This window comes from Lactuca serriola, chromosome 5 (genome assembly GCF_051521515.1).
Source record: "Lactuca serriola cultivar US96UC23 chromosome 5, Lser_US96UC23_V15, whole genome shotgun sequence".
Classification (NCBI taxonomy): Eukaryota; Viridiplantae; Streptophyta; class Magnoliopsida; order Asterales; family Asteraceae; genus Lactuca; species Lactuca serriola.
The window spans coordinates 30,728,741-30,753,717 of record NC_136412.1 but is presented as its reverse complement, the minus strand read 5'-3'; the positions used below and the strand labels follow the sequence as shown (position 1 = coordinate 30,753,717).

The 24,977-nt window shown below is 40.8% G+C and overlaps 2 protein-coding genes across 2 annotated transcripts; both read right to left on the bottom strand.

The window, feature by feature from the left end:
* Positions 1 to 556: 556 nt before the first annotated feature.
* LOC145049413 (uncharacterized) lies at positions 557 to 3,082 on the bottom strand. The gene is made up of 8 exons (XM_078997825.1): positions 2,786 to 3,082; positions 2,521 to 2,711; positions 2,232 to 2,441; positions 1,626 to 1,818; positions 1,446 to 1,522; positions 1,236 to 1,335; positions 1,103 to 1,181; positions 557 to 1,017 (listed from the first exon to the last, which is right to left on the bottom strand). The coding sequence occupies exons 1-8, from the start codon at positions 3,080 to 3,082 to the stop codon at positions 557 to 559; spliced, it is 1,608 nt and encodes a 535-aa protein (XP_078853951.1).
* Positions 3,083 to 8,669: 5,587 nt separating this feature from the next.
* Positions 8,670 to 10,638, bottom strand: LOC145052283 (putative pectate lyase 5). The gene is made up of 4 exons (XM_079000081.1): positions 10,486 to 10,638; positions 9,640 to 10,380; positions 9,285 to 9,423; positions 8,670 to 9,182 (listed from the first exon to the last, which is right to left on the bottom strand). The coding sequence occupies exons 1-4, from the start codon at positions 10,587 to 10,589 to the stop codon at positions 8,961 to 8,963; spliced, it is 1,206 nt and encodes a 401-aa protein (XP_078856207.1). The 5' UTR covers positions 10,590 to 10,638; the 3' UTR covers positions 8,670 to 8,960.
* Between the last annotated feature and the right edge of the window lie 14,339 nt (positions 10,639 to 24,977).

The window sequence follows — 24,977 nt, the reverse complement described above, 5'->3', positions numbered from 1 at the left end:
CATATATAAATAAAATTTCAATATTGAAATAATATTTGTACTGTTATTTATAAAGTTATGTTTTTAACTTTCAACATATTATACTTTATTTATTAATTTTAAAATGTTGTTGTATGTAAAACATTATCATTTTAAAGCTACAACTTTTGAACAGTTTGGATAAAATACTTAAACTGTTAATTTGAATATAACATTATAGGGTCAACTTAAATATAAATTTTAGTTCAACTTAGGCCCCGTTTGATAGTTGCTGACTGAGAAAGTGCTGACTGGGAAAGGTTTGTCTGGGTAAGAAATCCTGATTGAGTAAGAAATCCTATTGTTTGATTGTACATCTGACTGAACGTGATGAGTGATGACAAATGACCATTTTACCCTTCTGTTATATATAGTGATGGATTAAGTTGCTGAATAATTATAAAAAACATACATATTGTCATACAAAATGTAAATTACACACAAATAAAAAATGTCATACAAAATGTAAATTAAACATAAATCATTTAGTATCCAAATAAAAACATAATGAAATTTAAAATAACATAATAATTTAACGTTAAGTATGTGAAAGTAGTTGATTTGCAATTTGATCACGCAAAACACGCATATATTCAACAGCTTCTGGACCCCATTCTATGCCTTGTATGTTTTCTCTATCAATTCCCCCACCTTGGACGTCAGGAGTAACCATATCGTCGTCCACAAAATTTCTAAACAAGTCATCTTCTATATTGTATTTCCTTGTAAAATTATGGACTGCGACACAAGCAACGACTATGTCTCTTTGCACTGTAAAAGGATAAGGAGCCATTTGTTTTAAGATTGGGAATCTCGCCTTCAAAACACCATAAGCACGCTCAATAACATTTCTAAGTTGTGCATGTGGAGAATTGAACCTTTCTTCTCTAGTTAAAGGTCTGCCTCTTCGAATATTGGCTAACCAATACCTAGTATTGCGGTATGGAGCCATAAACCCACGAGTGTTTGTATATGCGGCATCATAAAGGTAATATTTATCTGCAAATGAATGTGGGACATATTATATAATGACACATATTATATACAGAAGATAGATAATAAAACTTATATAAAGATTACAAACTTGGTGGAGGAAATGGAAATCCAGAAGTCGAATGCAATGCAACTTCTTCCAAAACTCTTGAATCATGTGCTATACCCTCCTATCCAGCCCAAACAAAGGTGAATATCATATCAAAATCAAAAATTCCTATTACATTTTGAAAACAGTCTCCTTTTCCTCTTCCCCTATAACAAGTTTGTTGATCAACGGGTACAACCGCATGTACAAGAGTTCCATCTAATGCACTTATTGCTCTAGAAATTTTTTTTGTTAAGCGTCTATGTCATTCCGAGTTATGTCTTGTTGGATTAGGAGTTGTTGGTGCTATAATTTATTTTGCAAAACACATTATTGCAGTTAGGACCTCGTGAAAACATTGATGAATCGTTTGTGTAGAGTGATGAAATATTCCCTTAACCGTGCAAAAACGTTCGTTATGTCCTATAATATGTAAGAACATAGTCATCTTCTCTTCAATGCTTATTGTTCTACTAGCTTGCAACCAATTTTTTTGGGTAAAATGGTTGCATAATAATGCAAATGCCTCTTGTGTAAGACGCATCATATCGAAACATTGAGTAGGGTCTCCGTACATCAAATCTTGCATATACGCATACCTGCTTGAATCGTTATCTATAATTCTATGAATTTTGATTAGTCTGCGCCGGTTTGACCTCAACCAATAAAACACAAATAAAAGAAAAGCTACAACTTCACCATCATAAACCATATATGACCTGTTACAAACAATTAGGTAACATGTTAAAGTAAAAAAAAATCATGCACCAAATTCATATAACAAACATCATATAACAAAAAACTAGTAAATAACAAAAGTCATATAACAAACATCATATAACAAAAAACTAGTAAATAACAAAAGTAATATAACAAACATCATATAACAAAAAACTAGTAAATAACAAAAGTCATATAACAAAGTCATCAAACATAGGATCCAAAGTAACCGAAAAAACTAGAAAACATCATCCAAAAAAGTCATCAAACATAGGATCCAAAGTAACCAAAAAAACTAGAAAACATCATCCAAAGGTAACCATACTTTTCTACTCGCACCCATCAAAGGTAACCATACTTCCTACTCGCACCCATCACCCACGACTCACAACTAGTATGTGAAAGTCGTAACCAAACTTTTCGAACATCAGCACTTTCACCAAATAGAAAAAGAGCGGTCTTGTGTCTTTCATCTTCTTCTCCCCATACCATTTTGTTCAATTTCTCCATACACGCATCAACATCCTTATCCATTTCACTTTTTTCAATTCTTTCAATTTTTTCCACTAAAGACCTTGCAAGCTTGACAATCTCCTCTTTAACTTCTAATGCCCTTGCATCTCTTTTTTCCCACCAATTCTTTTGTTTCCACCAACTTCCGTATGTTTTGAACGCCCTGAAGACTCTTTACTTGCACCTACATGTTATGTTGAGGTTTCCATTGGAACATCATCATCAAAATCATGGGCATAAACTCTTTTACAAGACGAGGTAGTGTAGAAGATGGCCCCCAACTTTGAAAGTCGGTTGAGGTCGACCCTTCAAATAGTTGGGTGCAAAGATCTGGAAACAGCAGGGGTCTACTTTTCGATGACAACATGTACTTGTTCAACTGTTTACAATTTTGATAATTATTAGTTTTTTTTATCAAAATAGTCATAATAATATTTTTTATAAAAATATTACCTTCCCCTCTTCCTTCCATTGTTTGTCGGTCAGATTAAATTTATTTTTTATAGGATCATATATATTGCCGGTTTTGTTTTTCAGTTTCACCCAAGCAACATACTTTGATTTGTAGTAGTCAAAGTGGTTTCTCATTTGCTTCTGATCAACCTCTTTACCGTGTTCGTTTATCAATTTTTCGCGTACCGTTTTCCATGAACTAGCCTTAAGCCCAGAACCCTCACGACCATTAGTGTTTATTTCATGGATACATGCATCAAGAAAAGTTTTGTCCTCACTTTTGTTCCAAACCAACATCCTAAAACATTAAAATAGTTTTCTACCAATGAATCAACATCATAGCTTATAAACAAAAAAAAATTCACAACATTGTCAACAAAGCCTATACACAAAAAAAGATGCCAGATTTTATAGCATATTAAAATAAAATAAAATAAAATAATAATTCACAGCATTGCCAATATACACATGATTTCACAGCTTATACACAAGAAAAGATTTCAATTTTGTTCCAAACCAACATTGTCATCATAAACAAAAAAAATCACAGCTTATAAACAAAAAAAAAGATTTCACAGCATGATTTCACAGCTTATAAACAAAAAAAAATCACTGCATTGCCAATACACACATGATTTCACAGCCTATACACAAGAAAAGATTTCACAGCTTATAAACAAAAAAAAAATCACAGCATTGCCAATACATACATGATTTCACAGCCTATACACAGGATGTTTATAAGATTTCACAGCCTATACACACAAAAAAATAACAACATGTTTATAAGATTTCACAGCTTATAAACAAAAAAAAATCACAGCATTGCCAATACACACATGATTTCACAGCCTATACACAAGAAAAGATTTCAGATTTTGTTCCAAACCAACATTGTCATCATAATTTTAAGATTTCACAGCCTAATACCAAAAAAAAATCACAACATCACCAATACACGCATGATTTCACAGCTTACATAACCAATTTTTAGATTTCATAAATTAGAGCAAATAATGATTCTAATTTCATAAATTAAACTAAGAATACATTTTGATTTCAAAACCAATTTATGATTTCTGATTTCACAAATCATATACAAGGGAGAAGGAAAAACAATTTTCACAGGAAAAAACATAGGATCGAAGTACATGTTTTGATGTGTTTCCCGTCGGTGCTCGAAGGAGGGACGGTCTCTAGTCGGCCGGTAGTGGGACTGGGGGAGGGACAGCGATGATGGAGAGACTTGATGGTGGCCAATTTCCTTACTGCTCTCTCTATTAGGTCACGATTGGAGAAAGAAACGAGAGGGCTTGGAGGTAATTTTTTGAGTCCGCGATGTCTTATGGTCTGACCGAGAACCTTATGAGCCAGATATGTCTGATTGAGAAAGTTATTTCACCAAACGGATTTCGTCTGACCGAGTCAACCCATATCGCTGACTCAGTCCCAGTAAGATAATAACAAACAGCCCCTTAAACAACTCAAAGAATATATTTTGTAAATAGTTAAAAGTGATAGATTATAGTATCATTCTAATAATGATTATAAGTTGGTTTATAAAGTTAAATAAATATCAAACCTAAAGTGTAATCATAAATAAACTATGTTTTAATATTAAAATAATTTCTTTACATCTACTTATAAAGTTATGTCTTGAAACATTAACATATTATACTTAATTTATTAGATTTAATATGTTGTTATATGTAAACAATTATCAGTTTAAAGCTACATTTTTGAACAGTTTGGATAAAATACCGAAATTGTTAATTTAAATATAACATTACCTGGTCAACTTAAATATAAATTTCAACTTCACTTAAAAAACTCAAAGAATATTTTGTGAATAGTTAAAAGTGATAAATTGTAGTGTTAAATGGAAAAACTAAATTATAATCTCAATTTAACTAAAATATTACCTAAATATATTTTTATAATCATCAAAAGTTTTCAAATAATTAGCTTAAAGTAACTTACAATAACAACAGTTAAAATTAACTTTATATAACGATTATATTGTTACCTTTAAAAACAAAAAAACAATATTTGATGTTTTAAATAATTACAATGATAGAAATTAAAACGTTAAACAAATAAATTTTAAAAAATTAATTATCAATAACAAATAATATTAAATCATATATTATTTTTTATTTTCATTTATGACTAACCCACAGGTAGAAGTCATTCAAACGATTGAGATTATGCAGTTTTAATAGATGTCTATATATTATCATATAATTAAAAATAATCAACATATCATATCAACTTAGTATATAAATCATTATATTAAATTTAACAACAACGTTATTTTTGGACGTGTGGAGAACACTATTCTATGAGAATTACTAAGAAAATAAGTTGTTTGCTAATGTGAATACGTTTAACTTTACACAACTATCGTCATTTTCATGCATTATCACTTATTCTTATTCATTTTTGTTCTCACGCATCATTTTTTACTCATTTTCATTTTTACAGAATATGACTCAATAAACATTCTGACAGAATGAAAATAATAATAAAAATAATTCTATAATAACTTTATAAAAGATTTAATTAGTGAGAATGTGTGATAATGACAATAATTATGTATTATTGAATGTATTCATATTACCAAACAACAAATTTTTTTTGGCATTCTCACAGAATAACATTGTTCATACGTTCACACAATAGATATCAATCTACATTTGAACTTAACTATATAACTTCATCATAAATGTAAAACTTAAAATTGAAGTCTTTGTCTTTTATCAATAAAAATGGTAATAAATAAATAACCCTTTAGCTAAATAACCCACCCATATTGTTCCCTTTTTGTGTTAACCTTTATCGAGTATCATCAAATTACTTTTTATTTAATACTGATTATATTTATAATAATTAGCCTTATGAAAGCTCTATTTTAATATTTTGTTATTATCAGTTAAAGTAAATTCAATAACTTTTGAGTTAACATAAAACAAGTATATCATTTTTTGCCCTCGTTCAGTATTCCTGATTTGTCCAGCAGTTACACAACATTTTTTATTATTGTACTATTGATTAAATTATATTATTTATAATATGTATTTAATTAAAAATTTGATTATATATATATATATATATATATATATATATATATATATATATATATATATATATATATAGTGATTACCAAATATGGTTTGTGAGGAAGAGTTACTGTTATTTGGTGTTGCCAATGATTTCTAACTCAGCTAGGATGAGATGAGGAATGTTTTACTACACATTCACTTCTCACGGGTTTGAATCGTAGGGGTTTCACTTCTTATGGAGATTAACAAAGTGAAGTCTTGGGCTTGAGTCCGAGGAGCATAATATGTGGGTGCAAAAAAAAAGACTCCATGGATGGTGGAAGGCCTGTCATGGAGATGTGCTCAGGCCCACTAACATTAACTTGACAGTTCAAAAAAGGGAAAATGACAGAAAGACCCTACGAACTTTCTAGGGTTTACCCGTTGAGTCCTTAAAGTTTTTGTTGGGATTTATGGGTCCCTAAACTAGGATATGACCTGCTCTTTTAGTCTCTGTCAACTTGTAATAGTCGGTTCTCAGTGACCTTTTAGACCAAAAAAACTCACATTGTACTCCTATAAAGCCAAAAAAATAAGTTCAGGGACCAATTTAAACAAAAAAAAATCTCATTTTCTTCTAAATCCTTAATTCGAAGAAAAAAAGATATTAACTCTCGTTTTCTCTATGAACCTCATCAAACCCACACATCCTTCTTAACATCGCATCCATCAAACCTGCAACTCGGAGGGAGAAGGAGAGGTAGCTTGTGCGATTTTGAACAGAGAAGAATGAAAGAGGGGGTCAATTCCTTAAAGAGCTGAAATCAACTCAAAGAAAATAGTGGAAGGGGGTTGTGATCTAGAATCGATTAGAAGGGGAAGAGGGTTGTGATCTTCGGTGAGGGTGTGTGACGATCAAGGGTGAAGACGGAAAGAAAAGCAGCGATCGATTTCTTGGGAGGGTACGAATTAAGTTTTGTTGGTCTAAAAGGTCATCGAACTTATTTTTTTGGCTTTATAAGGGCACAATGTGAGTTTTTTTGGTCTAAAAAGTCACTGAACCGGCTATTATAGGCTGATAGGGACTAAAAGAGCAGGTCATATCCTAGTTAAAGGACCTATAAAACCCGACAAAAACTTTAGGGACTTAACGGGTAAACTCTAGAAAGTTCGTAGGGCATTTTTGTTATTTTCCCTTCAAAAAAAATGATATTGTTTTTTCCTGAGTTAGAAAAAGCTAAAAACATATTATAAGGATTTAAGCATGAAATACATGATTCACAAAAACATCATCTTGTAAATAGATATTTTGATTCTAGTCATAGCATAATCTCATATTTATGCATTTTCCCCTCAAATAATTTTCATATAACAACTTTCATCATTTATACTTTTAAAGTTAAATTATTAGTATTTTATAATTTGCAATTTTGGTCACTTATTATATTTTAAAGATCTGTTTTTGGTCCCTTAAATAATTTTCTTTTATGGTTTTCGTTTTTATTGGTATTTCCTTTTATTATTAGAATTTCTTAATTAATTATCATTTATGTTGTTGCACCAAACAAGATATATTTTAAAACCTTATTTTTTATTGCCTCCATCATACATAATTGTTTGGATCGAAACTTCATTTTTATACTTTTGTGGTCATCTTTGCAAAGGTGTTCGTCGCCACAACGCGCATAGTGACAAAATACTAGTTTATTTTAAATCTTAAAATGACAAAAATGTATCTAAATATATGGTAAAAATATAGTATTCAAGAAGGGATATTTGGTCCAACTAATTAGTAGGGATCTTAACCATCGGCGGTATCTGGAATCAGTCTCCATACCCATTCTGGAATCAGTCTCCAAAACCCATTCTGGAATTAAGTTCCTATCTCAATCTCCACCTACATTCCATTAAAGATTAAAAATGTGTCCCAATTCCGTCAAAACTTTATTTTTAGACCAACATCAATGAGAAATTTGGAACGATCCATGAGACAAAAAACAATGTACATCAAATGGTTTGAAAGATCCAAATGTCTAGTTTCCAATGCAAGAAACTGTCAGTCATTTGGCTAACCTTTTGAAAATAATTAATGTTGTTTGCTTCTAACGATTATTGGCAGTTGCTTGGGGGCAAATTAAAATCTTTCTCGATGAAATCTATTGGATCGTTTGTTGTTACTCAAATCTGGTTGCAATTGTGTGGAACAACTGGGCCCCACTTAAACTTGATTGTATTTATGTGTGTCTTGCCCGAAATTGAATACTTTTAGGTTCGAATCTTCTCCGTATAGGTGTTAACATCCGTAACACCTCCTTGCTGCCCTTTTACAGTTTGACTTAAGAATGGATAATGTTTTTTCTATGTTGCCTATACACGACTGGAATTTTTATATTGCGTCAAGGTTTCATGTGTAGTTTATAGGCCCATTGTGGTGCACAAATTAATCTTTTATCCAACTTTAAATCCATTCATTGCTCTCCTTAAAGGCAAATAAAAAATTCTAAGCTCGCATTCATTCGGTGTTATGGGTCATTTGGATGTCGAAAAACGTTGTTTTATTCAAGAAGACAATGATTTCTGCAATGAAAATGATGAATACAGTGCAAATTAATATCTTTAATTGGATTAAACATTGGACAAATATGTTTAGCTTAGATTGGTATCTTGGAGTTACTTTAGCTTTCTTTCATGCTATTTCTATTGTCCTTTGTTTCTTTCACGCTAGTTGCTTGCTAGTGTGGCGCTTTGGCTTCCTCTTAAAAAGAGCTTAGAACTAATAGATGTTTAACAATAGCACCCAATATTTCAATTCAAAGCCATTAATTACGAGTTTATAAATACAATTATTTCTTCAACAACAATTCATTAAATATTATATGTGTACATAACAACACTTCTTAACTCGCATAGTGACAAGCCGAGGTTGTACTTGGGAACAATATAGTCAAAATCAAAAAACTTCAAAAAGTAAAAGTAAAAGTAAAAATAAAAATAAAAATAAAACTACCCTTAAATAATGGAGGGAAACAATGAAAAATCAAAAATATAACCCTAGTAAAATATCCCCCAATCAATGACCTTAATTTTGCCTTTTATGGTCAAAATTACAGTTTAGTTGTTGACTTGTATTTCAATCAACAACGAGAGCCCTTCCTACAAATAAGAGCTCCTGCATTAGTCGTGAGTGCAGACACGATCGATGAAGGTCTAGCCCCAAGACTTGAAGCCCTTGCGTAGCTAGATGATGCCCCAGCACCCGATGGTGTGAAAAACGCACCATTCAACATCAAATCCCCTTCCGACCTCCAATTCCAGTTTTTCCATTTGCTCTCCGGTGCATCCTCATGTTTCGTGACCTGTATCATTTTTAATTTTTAGCAAACAGTAAAGAGTTGTAAATTATGCATTAAAATTTGTACTCTAGAGCTGGAGGAATTAGATTCTCGAAATCTTGTTACCTCTTTGCTAAATCTTCTATCGGGTGCAAGAAATCTATTCCCTTGGCTATTGATGGTAGGGGATGCACTCCCTCCAATCGCATACATCTCCCAATGGGTGTAGTCGTTATTCACCACATGAAAATATCCATGACGACATCTGAGATCAACAAGTAAAAAATCAGAAAATATAAATATTAAAAAAAGTACAAACAGCATACCTACAAGACTACACTATAGCACAAAGATTTAGATACGGAGCCCCAAAAAGATTTTAGATTTGACCGTTTTTGTCAGTTGTACACTTTTGACCGAAAAAGGTGTCGGTAATTTTATATTTAGAAAGAATAAATACCGAATAAAACTAACTATTTACCTGGGCATCCTTTGAACTAAACCTTCACCAAAGTGGTTAAAGGCAATGGTGACTTGCATGTTCTTGTCTTGCTCATATGAGTCACTGTGACCTAAAAGCATCACTTTGTCATGGTGAGTCATGAAATTGTTTGATAACGTAATAGCTGTGGACCCCATGATCGCATCAATAAGCCCATCGGCGCAATTTGATAAAGAACAATGGTCGACCCACACATGGCTTCCTCCAAATATCGAAACACCATCACCATCGCACATCGTTCTCCACCCGAAATGCCTCGGGGAGCTTCGAACCATGGCGTTCCCGCTCGGTTTACAGTCGTGGATGTTGATTCCGTGGATGATTATGTTCGTAACGTATTGTATTGTAATGCAGGGTCCGCCGGCGATGTGAACGCTGGCGCCACGGCCGTCGATTGTTTTGAAACTGTTCATGATTAGCTCTTCTTTTAGCTTGATAACCATGTCACGCTGGAAAATGATCCACAGTGGCTCGTCTTGGATCACAGCATATCGCAACGTCCCTGGTTTTGGGTTCACGGCGTCGTTGTCGCTTGAATCGGTGACGACGTAAATCTTTCCGTCTCTACCGCCGACAGCTCCTTTTCCGAACCCAATGGCGCAGTCCGCTAGTCGTTGACGGTTCTTCTCCCAATTCGGGTCGCATCGCCAGCAATCGTCGATTGGGTTTCCGGTCCCGCATGACAGGAAACCGAGATTCCGCCGAGACTCATTCAAACTCCTACAGAAACACAAACACAAAGTTCAAATTAGCTCGGAAATTATAAAATTGGAAATGGTGGTGTGAAAGATGGAAATTGGAAATGGTGGTGGGTGGTGGGTGTACCTTTGTACTTGTTGTACTGTATGCTCAGGCGGCTGTACGGAGGTGGAAATGGCGGTGGAGGAGAGGAGGAAGAAGAGGATGAGGAAGAGAGACGGTGGTGCCATGAGTAGTGAGTGGGAGGTGATAGTGGTGATTTAGTGGAGGGGATGGGAAGATATATAAAGAAGAAAAAAGAGCGTAAGTAATGGCGTGATTAACTGAATTTACGGAAGAATCTTTCCTTTTCTAAGGTAGGTTTTGGCCGTTAAATCCCTGTCACTCTCTCACACACTTATGTATAAAAATACTTCAAAATAAATTGGTTACGTTTTTTCAGGTTAGTTGAATACTTGTTATATAACTAATTAATGGTATTTATAAGTAATAACTATACTCATTTAATATTTGAATGTATCATACACGCATATGATTCATTAAAAGCATGCTATAAATAAATTAATTGCTTTACGTTGTTACTTGTGCATTTTTTTTGTTAGTAACCATGTAAAGTAAATTACAAAGATAGTCTCCATGTTTCATCGAAAATCACAAATCTGGTCGAATATCTAAAACTTTCTCAAAACGAGTCCTTATGTTTTACGATTTTTTGCTGTTATGGCATATGTGGTTTAATCAAAATCGAAAGTTTAATTCAAATTATGAAATCATATAACATTGGTGAGTAACCAATCGCCAATAAAATATAAATTTAAGAACAATTTAAAAATATCTATTAAGTTAATAGTTTTTGATAAAAACCCAAGGCCCAAAATTTACATTTTACTAAATGTCATATATCATGTCTAGTTGAGTTGATAAATCATGTTTTATATTCACGGTGGGGCGTAAAATTGGGAGTTTGATTCCCTTAAACTACTTTTTGTGGTATTGTATTTGGGGAATTTTTTCATGAAAATTCATATGAGGGTTGGGTTTGCCCTGTAAAAAAGTTCGAACTTGGTGTGCTCATTGAATTATCGCGAGTAAGCTTCCACTAAATTCGTTTGCCGTTTCCAAAAAAAAATCAAACACTAAATGTGAATGTCATATAAGCAAATGGTCAATGCTTCAAATTAATTAAATGATTTTTCTATAATAAATATTGTCATAATTAAATGTGATAGACATTAATTAAAAATAATATTTTTTTAAATTAATGTATTTAAATTTAAGAAAAAATATCATAAATTGTCCTTGTGGTTACCCAAAATCCGAAGTTTAGTCCCTGTGGTTCAAAAACTTCATAGATGGTCCTTGTGTTTTCAAAACTTTTGACGATTGGTCCTTATTGCTAACTCCATTAACTTTTGTCCGTTAATTGAGGGGCATTTTCGTCATTTCACACCACAGGGACCATTTATGATCTTTTCAGTTGTTTTTTTTTTTAAAAAAGAAAAAACTAAATATAAATATTTAATATATAATCTCTCTCTCTCTCTCTCTCTCTCTCTCTCTCTCTCTCTCCACTGGTTCAATCAGTTTCAACTAATTCCATCGTTCATCCTCATTCCCAATCTTATGCTTCATTCCTCTATTATCAAACTCGAATTCCATCCTAATCTTACCGTGAGCGATGGTACGCCCTCCACCGTGCCTTCCTCTGAAGCCCTGACTGGTTCACGGTGGCTGAGAAGGTAATGACATCATGCCCGGATGTAACCCCACCGAAGACCTCCGCCCAATGTCGCTACAAGATGGAGAAGCTCCGCCAGCGCCACCGCGTTGAGAAACAACGTTGTAGCACCTGGTTCTTGGTATGTATTCTGTTATTAAATCTTCATTTATTTTTGCATTTTGGCCTTGGACTCAGCGAGTCGAAGGACTGACTCGCCGAGTAGAAGCGGGATGAGGCGCAGGGATTAAGTTGCGGACTCGGCGAGTAGCCGTTGTTTGGGCAAAAACCATAATCCAAGGGTTTGCACCCTATTTAAACGACCTTATGCAGTCTCTTTTCCCCTTTATGCTCCCAAACACTCCTCATAGCAAACCCTAGCCGTTTTTGTGAGGATCTAAGGCTTTTTGAGTGGTTCTTGTGAGTTTTGATCTCAAGGAAGAAGGAGGAGCATAGAAGGATCAAGAGGGGACTGAAGGATTCGAGTTTGGTTCATCATTTGTAGTCTTTGGAAGGTATAAAGTCTGAACCTTGCTCATTCTTTTGTTAGATCCCTCTTTGGAGTGATTTAGGGCTTTTATAAGCCATTTTTGGTGGCCAACCATGTTTGCAAACATGGTTGGGGGTTTGGGCTTCTGTATCATGTCATTTTATGAGACACAAGTCAGATCTAGGTTGCTTTTTGCACCAAGGAAGGCCCCATGCAACAAAAGAACCATTTTAGAGCCTTTTAAGCTCTAATGTCCCATGCATGCACGTAAAGTTTGTAACTTTATGTGCTAGATCGAGTTTGGGGGCATGGATCTATCATTTGGTTAAGTGTTTTACATCAGAAATCGAAGTTCTTAGTAAGGAATGTGATAGACTCGGCGAGTCCATTCTTGGACTCGGTGAGTCTAAGGGTTTTGGTCCCATATCAGTGAGGGTCATAAGGACCAGTTGAGTGTGGAAGGGTTTTAGGAGTCCCAGGGAGTGACCCAACGTTCTGGACTAATCAAAGTGTTATGGGAATTCATGGTACTCGGCGAGTGCATGAACGGACTCGGCGAGTCCAAGACAATCTTCATGGAATTCGACGAGTTGTTCATCAACTCGGCGAGCCGAGGACAGAACGTGTTCATAGGATGAAGAGTAACCCGATGAGTTGTTCATACAACTCGGCGAGTCAAGTCAGGAAATGAGTATTAGTTGATGATGAACTCGACGAGTTGTTCATACAACTCGGCGAGTCGGATGTGGATTCAGTTGGTGTTCATTTAGAAGGAAAACTCGTCGAGACATCGCCTAACTTGATGAGTAGAGACGGGTATGAGGTCTGATGGAAGGATAGGGACTCAGCAAGTTGACGAGTCAACTTGGCGAGTCAGGTCAACCGGAAGTTGACTTTGACTTTGACTTTGATATTGGTCAAGGGGTAAAATGGTCATTTTACCCTAAGGGTAGATGTCAGTCTCTGACTAAGTGTTTTGTGGGAATTTTAGCCGACGGATTTCCGGAGCAGCAGTGGCAGCAGTTAGAGGATTCCCACATAGTTCAGCAGATACGAGGTGAGTTACCTTCCAGTAGGGGTGGGTCTAAGGCCACAATGTCGGCCCACCATTAAGGAGTACTTAGAAGATAATTGTCTTTGTGATAATTTATCTTGGTCTGGTTTGCGTTTGGTTATGAGTTATATCTGTATGATATGTTACATGATAGGGATAGTTTCCCTGATAGTGGTCCTTAGGACCAAGGGGTAGGTTAGTACCCGGATATGTCTGAATGTGTGATTATATCTTGCTATTGTATGCTAGTAGTAGGGGGTGGAATAGTCACCAGTTACCGGTTGAAAGATACCGATAACGATTACCGGTTGAAAGATACCGATGGTATTGTATGGTATGTGGTATGATGGGGGAACTCACTAAGCTTTGTGCTTACGATTTCAGTTTTTGGTTTCAGGTACCTCTTCATCCAAGGGGAAGGAGCCGGTGGCGTAGCATGGCATCACACACACTCACATATGTATTCCACATGGTGTTTTTCTGGGATTATACTCTGATATGACATTTGTCCATGGTTGTGGGTTTCAAACATGATACTTGGTTTTGAGATGACGTGTTTATACAATATTTCCTAATGAATGTTTTATGAATTAATTAATCAAAAATGAAATTTTTGGGCTTGAATTTTGGGATGTTACAAGTTGGTATCAGAGCCCTGGTTTGAGGGATTCGAACACGCCCTCGGGGGTGTCTGGACTTAAACTAAGGGGCTAAAAGATTTTTACAAAAAAATGGTTTTCTAAAAAAAAAATCTAAGCGAAAGGATTTTACAAAAGACAAGGCGTGTGATGCATGCGACCGGCCGGGCTCAAGTAAGTTCTCCCCAAGATACCCATACATGTTATGTTATGCTATATGGCTTGATTCATAATTGCATGATAGAATAGGACTAAGGATCTAGGAAGATGCCATGTGTGCCTGATATATGATTCTGATAATCGCATGCTAGTTAGGGCTAAGGATCTAGGAGGATGCCTTATATGCCTATTGTATAAGCTATATGCTAGGGATGTTTAGTCTGCAGTAGGATGGCCTGTATAGGTTATGCCTGATTTGGTTACCCGATGCACGAAATGCTACTTGCTTTGTGCTATGGGGGTTCTGGCTATTTCCAACTAACTAAGGAGCGGATATGTAACAGTACCTGCAAGTTAGTTAGGGGGAAATGGTAGGGGGCTCCTATGCAGCTGATGGCGGAGAGTAGGTCGGAGAGTGCCCTATGGAAGCCTAGGATGAGGTTAGTGGAAAGGGGTAACGGTAAAGGGACCTGGTGAAGTTGAACCAATCCTTGAGGAAAGCACGGGTAGATGTGGAAGGTAGTATGGGACCGTACTACTGAAAGCAAAGGACCCATACTCGAATCAAGGAGGGCCTAGAAGAAGTCGGGAACGTTGGGAATTATGTTAGATCCCTCGAGTATATGAATGATCCTGACCTTTATGCGTGCATTTTCAGTATGGTGACCACACGACTTGGAGTAGGAGTTTCCGGATCAGGATCAGGATCGGGCTCGGGTTCGGGATCCGAGCAAGTTGATGACGGGCTATGCGATTTCATCGCATCTGAGATCACGAGGGGAATCCTTGAGTCGACCCCTATCATCTTCAGGTCGATCAAGGAGGGGATTGTTGAGCTGATGGAGGATCGTCTCCGATCATTCAGGAGTGATATGGCGTCTAGCCAGATGGGTACGTGCACACTGTCCTTTAAGGACTTTCGTGGGAGTGGTGTGCCCGATTTCCATGGGGTGAAAGACCCCATTGCTGCTAGGAGATGGATCGCAGACATTGAGTCTGCGCAGCTAACGAGCTTCTGCCCAGAGGGGTCGAAGGTGAGATATGCAGCAGGATGCTTGCGAGACAGGGCTAGGGATTGGTGGGAGTCTGTTGGCGACTCATTGGGGGCCCCGACTGTTGAGGCTGTGACTTGGTCGGATTTTGTGACTAGATTCAGGGCGGAGTTTGCGCCAGCTATGGAGCTTCAGCGGCTGGCCAAGGAATTTTTGGATATGAGGCAGACTACGGAGACTGTGGCGGAGATCACCGACAAGTTCTAGGAGAGGTCATTGTTGGTGCCCCAGTATGCGGGTGATGAGGATATGAGGAGGACCCGCTACCATGACATGCTACGAGCTGACATACGGGAGCATGTTAGTTTTTCAGCTTGCCCTACCTTGGATTCCACGATTGCCAGGGCTAGGGAGAGGGAGATTGATCTGGAGCACGTCCAGAAGAGGAAGGCAGTGGAGGGGCTAACGACTGGGGCTTCGGGGAAGAAGCCCAGGGGATCTGATGGTAGGCCGAAAGTCAAGGCAGGACGGGACCACTGTGGGAAATGCGGTCAGTCACACGAGGGAGCTTGTTGCACTGGGCCGGGTTTGGGCTGCTATAAGTGTGGCAAGGTGGGGCATTTTGGCAGGGATTATACTGCCCCGCCCCTGCGATACAGATGACAGACCTGATTTGCTTCCATTGCAATCAGAGGGGCCACAAAAGGGCCAATTGCTCGAGATTGACAGCAGCGTCAGCAGCAGTGCCAGCGGCAGCGTCGGTCTCAGTGACGCCGTGGGTTACAGATGGACAGAAGGTCAAGACAGAGGTTCCAGTGGTGTGGAGCCGAGCATTTCAGCTGACATCCGAGGCGGCACACGCTGCACCCGATGTGGTGATGGGTATGATTCTTTTCCTCTGATCTTCTTTTGTTGTGATTGTGTTATTGATATGTGCTCTGTTTAGGATCGTTCCATGTGAACGACATCCCAATTCTGGTGTTGTTTGACTCGGGCGCTACCCGATCATTTGTGTCTCTTGCTCTTAGCAAGAGATTTTCCGAGTCTTCGAGCATGTTGGATTGCCCTCTAGAGGTAGAGATTGCAGATGACCGTTCGGTGCGGGCATCGACGGTATTTGGAGATTGTGTGCTGAGGTTATTTGAGGAGCGCTACTTGGTAGACTTGGTTCCTATTCCATTTTGTGGGAACAAGGTGATTATAGGCATGGATTGGCTCATCCCTAATGGGGCAGTGATTGACTGCGCGCAGCAGTTGGTGCGGGTCAGGACCCCAAGTGGGGGAGAGCTGGTGATTCAGGGTGAGAGGCCACAGCGAGGACCAGCTTTATGTTCAGCAACGAGAGCTAAGCGCTACCTCCAGCGTGGTTGCGCAAGTTATGTCGCGTATGTTATGGATACCCGGGAAACGGGTAGGGCGACGGTGGACGATGTACCTGTCGTACGAGAGTTTGCGGACGTATTCCCTGAGGAGTTGCCGGGGATACCTCCGGAACAACAGGTGGAATTCAGGATCGACCTAGTTCCTGGTGCGGCTCCGATAGCCAAGGCGCCGTATCGGTTGGCTCCTCCTGAGATGCAGGAGTTGTCTACACAGCTGCAGGAGCTGTTAGACAAGGGTTTCATTTGACCAAGCAGTTCACCTGGGGAGCCCCGATTCTGTTTGTGAGGAAGAAGGACGGGTCGCATCGGATGTGTATAGATTATCGGGAGCTGAACAAGGTAACGGTGAAGAACCGCTACCCACTCCCGAGGATTGATGACCTCTTCGACCAACTTTAGGGAGCATCTTGGTTCTCCAAGATTGATTTGCGTTCAGGGTATCATTAGATGAGGGTCAGAGAGGAGGATGTACAGAAGACTGCGTTTCGGACGGCCATTATGAGTTTGTGGTGATGCCTTTCAGGCTCACCAATGCTCCTGACGCGTTCATGGATCTCATGAACCGTGTGTGTAGACCGATGTTGGATCGGTCTGTGATAGTATTTATTGATGACATCTTTGTTTATTCCAAGACGTGGGAGCAGCATGAGGAGCATCTGCGGGAGGTTCTGGAGAATTTGAGGAGGGAGAACTTGTATGCTAAGTTCTCCAAGTGTGAGTTCTGGTTTTGCGAGGTGTAGTTTCTTGGGCACCTTGTCAACCAGAACGGGATTTCGGTAGATCCGGCCAAGGTAGAGGTCGTGATGAATTGGGAGGTTCCGAGGTCTCCATCTGAGATTCAGAGCTTTCTAGGTTTGGCATGCTACTATCGGAGATTCATTCAGGACTTCTCCAAGATAGCAGTTCCGCTCACCCGACTGACTAAGAAGTTGGTGGTGTATCGCTGGGGGCCTGAGCAGCAGGCCGCATTTGAGACGCTGAGACAGAGATTGTGCGAGGCGCCAATCTTATCCCTACCAGAGGGCATAGAGGATTTTGTTGTGTACTGTGATGCATCCATCACAGGTTTAGGAGCGGTATTGATGCAGAGAGGGCATGTCATCGCCTACATGTCGAGGCAGCTGAAGCCTCACGAGGCGAACTACCCGGCGCATGATTTGGAGCTGGGGACTGTTGCGTTCTCCCTCAAGATTTGGCGTCATTACCTCTATGGGGTTCGTTGTACGATTTACGCAGACCACAAGAGTTTGAGGTATCTCATGGACCAGCCAAATCTAAATATAAGGCAGCGTCGGTGGCTTGATGTGGTGAAGGATTATGATTGTGAGATCCTCTACCATCCGGGGAAGGCCAATGTCGTGGCCGATACGCTTAGCCGCAAGGCAGTGCCGATCAGGGATATCTGTCTAAGGATGACAATGATAACTCCGCTTCTGGAGCGGGTTCGGGAGGCTCAGCAGGAGGCCATGAAGGAGGAACATCGGTAGAGTGAGCGGATTGTGGGGCAGGTTTCCTTTTTCGACTATGATAGCCAGGGTTTATTGACTCTTCACCGTAGGGTGTGGGTCCCTTATCATGGAGGAGTGCGCCAGGTCCTAATGGAGGAGGCGCACAAATCCCGATTCTCCATTCATCCCGGGGCGACGAAGATGTATATGGATCTTCATCTGGACTATTGGTGGCCCTGCATGAAACGGGACGTGGCATGGTATGTGGAGCGGTGCTTGACCTGCAGGAAGGTCAAGGCCGAGCATTAGAGACCACACGACAAGATGCAGCCGTTGGATATCCCGCTGTAGAAATGGGAGGATATTACGATGGATTTTATCACAAAACTTCCCAGGACCGCGCGGGGGATGGATTCGATATGGGTCATCGTGGATCAATTGACCAAGAGAGCCCACTTTATTCCGATTTAGAAGAGCATCTCGGCCGAGAAATTGGCTAATATCTATATCAGGGAGGTGGTGGCGCGGCACGGAGTGCCAGTTTCGGTGATTTCGGACAGAGACGTGCGGTTTACTTCCAGGTTTTAGAAGAGGTTTCATGACGAGCTAGGTACTCGTCTGCATTTTAGCACCACTTTTCACCCGCAGACGGATGGCCAGAGCGTGTGGACCATCCAGACTCTGGAGGATATGCTGCGGGCATGAGTTTTAGATTTTGGAGGTTTTTGGGATACCTACCTCCCGTTGGCGGAGTTCTCGTATAATAACAGCTATCATGCGAGTATCGACCGTCCTCCCTTTGAGATGTTATATGGGAGGAGGTGCAGGACCCCGATATGTTGGGGCGAGGTTGGACTAAGAGTCATGGGGTGCACCGAAGTAGTGCTCAAGACGACAGAGAAGATTCAGCAGGTCCGGAGCAGGCTTCAGACTGCTCAGAGTTGGCAGAAAAGTTACCCCGATAAGCGTCGATCAGACTTGGAATTCCAGGTCGGGGATATGGTTCTCCTGAAAGTGTCACCATGGAAGGGCGTCATCCGATTCAGGAAGCGGGGCAAGTTGGGCCCAAGGTATATCGGACCGTTCAGGGTTGTAGCCCAGGTGGGCAAGGTGGCGTAGCGGCTGGATCTGCCAGCCGAACTCAGTCAGATCCACAACACATTCCACGTCTCTCAGCTGCAGAAGTGCCTAGTGGACGATACGACAGTGGTACCCTTGGAGGACATTCAGGTTGATGGTAGCCAGAATTACATCGAGCGGCCTGTGGTGATCCTTGACCAGAAGTCGAAGGATCTGAGGAACAAAAGAGTAGAACTCGTGAAGGTGCAGTGGCAGCACCGGAAGGGGTCGGAATGGACTTGGGAGCCGGTGAGTGAGATGATGGAGCACTACCCTGAGCTATTTCAGGATCGAGCGGCAGACTTCGAGGACGAAGTCTAAAATAAGTGGGGGAGATTTGTAGCACCTGGATCTTGGTATGTATTCTGTTATTAAATCTTCATTTATTTTTGCATTTTGGCCTTGGACTCGGCGAGTCGAAGGACTGACTCGCCGAGTAGAAGCGGGATGAGGCGCGGGGATTAAGTTGCGGACTTGGCGAGTAGCCTGTCAGCTCCTAAGCAACTCCCATGAGCTCTCCCTTGAAGACACATACGCATGCCGAACCTGCTCTAACATCCTCGGGCTGGAAACCCGACACACTGACAATACCTTCACACATCCCCGTGAAGAATTACCGCTACATATATAACTTCCTGATCACAACCATACTGGAAAATCTAAGGCTCCATCCTTGCATCCCCTCCGAACTCTTCTGATTCTACACTACCGGAAATCCTTCCGCAACCTAAACAGACACCCAACCCAGATGTGTTCCCATACCACTGGTACCTACCAATAGCTGAAACATTGCCGATAATCCACTTACTCCACATCCTCCTCTTTTAGAGTACCCATGCTCCTTCCAGAGCTACATGCCTTTCCTTTCCAGGAAATCCACTCAACAACCCTTACTGCACCTGCACGTGCCACTGAGCCAAACTTCACTCTACATTATCCATGTAGAGCAACTGCTATTCTCGAACTTCCATAAACTCTGAATCTGCTTGCAAGGACTCTCGGGTCCATGCACTGCCTTCCACTACATGATCAATACTTGGGGCCAGACCATATCAATTATCATCCCATGCTGACACATTTTCTCACTCTCCTCGAACCGATCCACTAACACATACAGAGTCTTCAGCATGGCTGGACCGCCTTACCAGGCCTTCAGCCTACCTGGACCACTCTCGGAACCTTCAGCATGTCTGGACCGCCCTCTTGGGCCTTTAGCCTGTCTGGATCGTTCCCCAAGCCTTCGGCCTGACTGGTATGCCCAGAAGCCTTGAGTCTGTCCGGACCGCACAAAACTGTCTTACGTCACCCTGAACCATTCCTTCCGGAAATCTGTCCCGTATATACTGTTGTAGCCCACTTGGGGCTCCGAACTCTAATTCCATTCCTTATACTCGAATCCCGACCTATCCGTAGGCCCAACCTTGGTCTGTATCCCGCCCCATTCGTCTGCCACGTACTCATACCAGCCCACACTCTTGGCTGACTGAAACACTGCTGAATCCCAAACAGCTAATCAACCTCAAATACTTGTCGATTCTCTTGAGAATTTTCCAATTCACCCCACTTAGAGCACTGACTACCAACCACTGGTGACCCAACCGGCATCACTTACTCAACAAATTCTCTTATACTTGAACTGATTCTAAACGAGCAACCTCCATAAAACCACGTTCCGGCATCGCGGATCTCGAACTCTAATAGAGTTTGACTCCCCGCTGAACAATTCTCAAAACACAACTGCTATACCCGACAACAAGACCATACAACCAAAATCTGACCATCAATTCCTTGGATGCTAACTGATTCCAATCCCCTAACTACCGACCCCTCAATAATACCATAAACTCGAAAGACCGAACGAATACAATACCATGAATTAAGCGAACAAGACTAGCAGATATAATACTCCATAACAACCATAAGATAACAAGATATCAAGAAGGAAACATACCCGCAGATGAATCTGGCTCTGCCCTGACCTCCTCTGCTATGAGCTGAAAAACATGCCCTTGAGCCCTTGGGGGCTCTGCTCCACCTTGACCTCCACCCGTAATCCTTAAAGTGGCCGGTGCTGGAGCCTGCACTGGTCCTGTAGTAAGCTATGGACAGTTGGCCCTCATGTGACCAACCTGATGACACTGGTAACAAATCCTCATATCCTGAACCGGGGTTGACTGGCGGCAATCCCTTGCGTAATGCCCCTCTCTTCTGCACTTGCGGCACGCACCACCGGATCTACAAACTCCGGTGTGACCCTTCCTGCACTTCCCACAAGTGCGGCTGCTCTGATCTCCCAACCTAGAATCAACGGTCTTGGACCGTTTCAGCGCAGGCTGTGACTGCGCCGAGGCCTGCCTCAGCTCTCTCAACTGCAACTCAATCTCCAACTCAAGCTTCCGAGCGGCCTCCTGCAACTCCAACAAGGTCTCGCACCTCTGCGTAGACACAAACTGCCTGATGTCCCTCTGGAGCATACTCAAGTATCGGGACATCTGAGCCTGCTCCGAAGCAAACTCAGGCAAAAACATTGCCTTCTCAGTGAACATCCTGGTGATCTCCGTCACCGAATCAGAATCCTGCTTCATCTCCAAGAACTTCTGAGCCAACCTCTCTCTCTCTCTCTCTCAACCCATGGAACATAACGAGTGCTGAACATCTCCCGAAACTGATCCCAAGAAACTACAGCTCGCTACGCATCCGAATATGACCCCATAGTCAACCTCCACCAGTCCTTTGCCCCGAGCCTCAACATGTTCAGAGCACACCTCACCCTCTGATCAGCAGGGCATGAACATGTGAAGAAACGTCCCTACACATCTGACAACCATCGCATAGCAACAATCGGATCCTGAACTCCATCAAAAGTAGGGGGATTCGTATTATCGAAATCCCGATACTAAAAACCTCTACGGGCTCCTCCCCCTTCCGCTGCTACAGCTGTTGTAGCCGCCGCGACAGCAATCTCTGTAAGAGCCGCATAACGCTCATCAAAATACTCGACCATGGCGGTCTTGATCGACCCAAACAGTTCTGACAACTCGGCCCGAAACATAGCAGCAACCTCCTCATGCAGGATCTCACGAATCCTATCATCCAACCCGCTGACTCGTCGAGTCCTTATACTCAGAAACTCCCAATCCACGACTAAACTTGTCGAGTCGCCCCGAGACTCGCCGACTCCAACAAACTTTGACTCCTTTCTTGCTCAACTCACCGAGTCATCCCTTGACTCACCGATTCACAGCTCAACCAAAAGGTTAGGACTTCATGACCAGACTCGCTGAGTCCAAGAGCAAACTCGCCGAGTCCAAGGCAACATTCAACATACTCGCCGAGTTGTTCTTCCAACTCGTCGAGTTCCTGCCTATCTTCATCCAACTCGCCGAGTCTACCATCGACTCGCCGAGTCGACCTTCCTCATTTACACTAAGAACCTTGAACTTGCACCTCTGAACTCGGGGTGTTACAGCACTGAGAGATTTAAAAGAGATGTAGATCACTAGTGTAAGTGAATGTAAGTTCTGTTTATGCTTATGTTTATGTATTGACGATGACATCCCAAATGTTTTAAATGAATAAAAATACATTTCTTCGAAAATGCATTGATAACGTATTTATCATGTTTTTTCTGGGAACAAATTCCACAACATTTTTTATTAAAAGAAGTACTCTGATTTTTATAAAGCATAAACAAAATCAGTCTTTTTTGGCCGTGAAAATGGGGATGTCACAGTTGGTATCAGAGCATTAGTTTAAGCGAACTAGGAATATGGATTTATTTCTAGACTTAAACTTAGAATGCTAAGCAATGATTGTGAGGAGTGTGTCTTAGGTAATACACCTGAATAGACATAAGCACTAGCTTATTTAGTGAAAATGCCTAACATGCTTTTATGTGCTAAATGATTTATGATGCCAAATGTCTGAACGGATCTGTGGTCTGTTGCCGACCGAATCTGGAAATTTTATTTGTTCAGATTTCTAAACGTTTAGATACGATATTAGAACTGGCATGTAACTTTTCGGAATAATAGGAAGATTTACACGTCGATCGTAAATAAAATCTTTCCTATCTTAATTCTCATCATTATACACCAAACGTCTATAGATAGAATGGCTAGAAACCGAACCGGAGTCGGGAACGCAAACGGAAATGGGAATCAACAGCCCCCGGTGATTGAGCAAATACCTGTTGTAATGGGAGATGCACCTGAGCCAGTCACCATGGCTGGAGTACAAGCCATGATTCGGGCTATGTTAGCTGAATAAAAGGAGGACATGCGACAGATGTTGCATGAATATAGGGACGAACCTACCATGCTCGTTGAACAAACCGAGCCGATTCCCGAGCAGTCGGAGGAAGGGAACTGCAGCCGCCAAGCGAGTCAAGTAGGGACTCAAGGTGAACGAAGGGATGACCCGGAGAGGGGAAACGACAAGGATGGGCGAAGGTATAAGAAATTCTTGAGTGCAAAACCACTAAGTCTTTCCGGAAGCCCGAAGCCGGTTGAGATTATGGATTGGATCTCCGAGATGGAGATGGTGTTTGAGAGTTGCGATTGTAGCAACAAGCAGAAAACCGTATTTGCGGCCAGGCAACTGAAGAGCGGAGTCTTGAGCTGGTGGAAGATATTGGCAGATACTATGCCCAAGGGAGAAGCAAGTAATATGTCTTGGAAAGATTTCCTGGTGCAACTAAAAATGAAGTACTGCTCTGAGCAGGATCTACTAGAGATCAACAATGAGTTTCAGAACCTAAAGAAAGGAAAAATGAGCATCACCGAGTACGCTGCAAGTTTTACGGAGAAGATGAAGCTTGTTCCTTATCTAGTTCCAACGGAACTTTCCAAGGTAAACAGGTTTGCCAATGGATTACCAGCGGACTTTGGTCCAATGGTCAAACAAGCAACCACTTTGAAAGCCGCCATCTGGGCAACCAAGAATGTTGAGACCCAAATAAGAGAAAAGGGTCTGGAGAAAGATGAAGTTGGCGAGAAGAGGAAGTTGGAAGGATCCTCAAGACCTGATAATAAGGGAAAGTTCTTGAAGTCTAACATGGACGACCGAAGGAATGGAGCCAAGTGGTGTGAGAAGTGCAAGAAGAAGCACTTCGGAAGATGCGATGGAGAAGTGACATGCTATAAGTGTGGTAGGACCGGTCACTATTCCAGAGATTGTACATTCGACAACAAGAAGTGATACGAATGTGGAAATGATGGGCATATTTCAAAGAACTGTCCAAAGAAAAACGAAGCTGCAAGACCAAATGCACCGCCGAAACCAAGGGCATTCCACATGATCCTCGATAAAGCAGACAACAACGAGAGGAATCAAGAATGAGGACTTCTTACCCAAAGATCGGATTATGCAGTATCCATAGTTTCGTATGATGTAGCCTAGTAGAGGCATAGTCTAGGGTGAACTTGAACACCTATGTAATCGTTTCAAGAAATAATATAAAACCTTCGTTTTGTTATCTGATGTGTTAAGTTGTTGTGTGGTTTTCTTGTATGGTGACTTGGAAAAACTGCGAGATAATACTTGAGACGAGTATGAGTAGTTGTGAATGGTAGTAGAGGCCTATACTACCGGAAGCACAGGACTCACGCTTGGATCAGG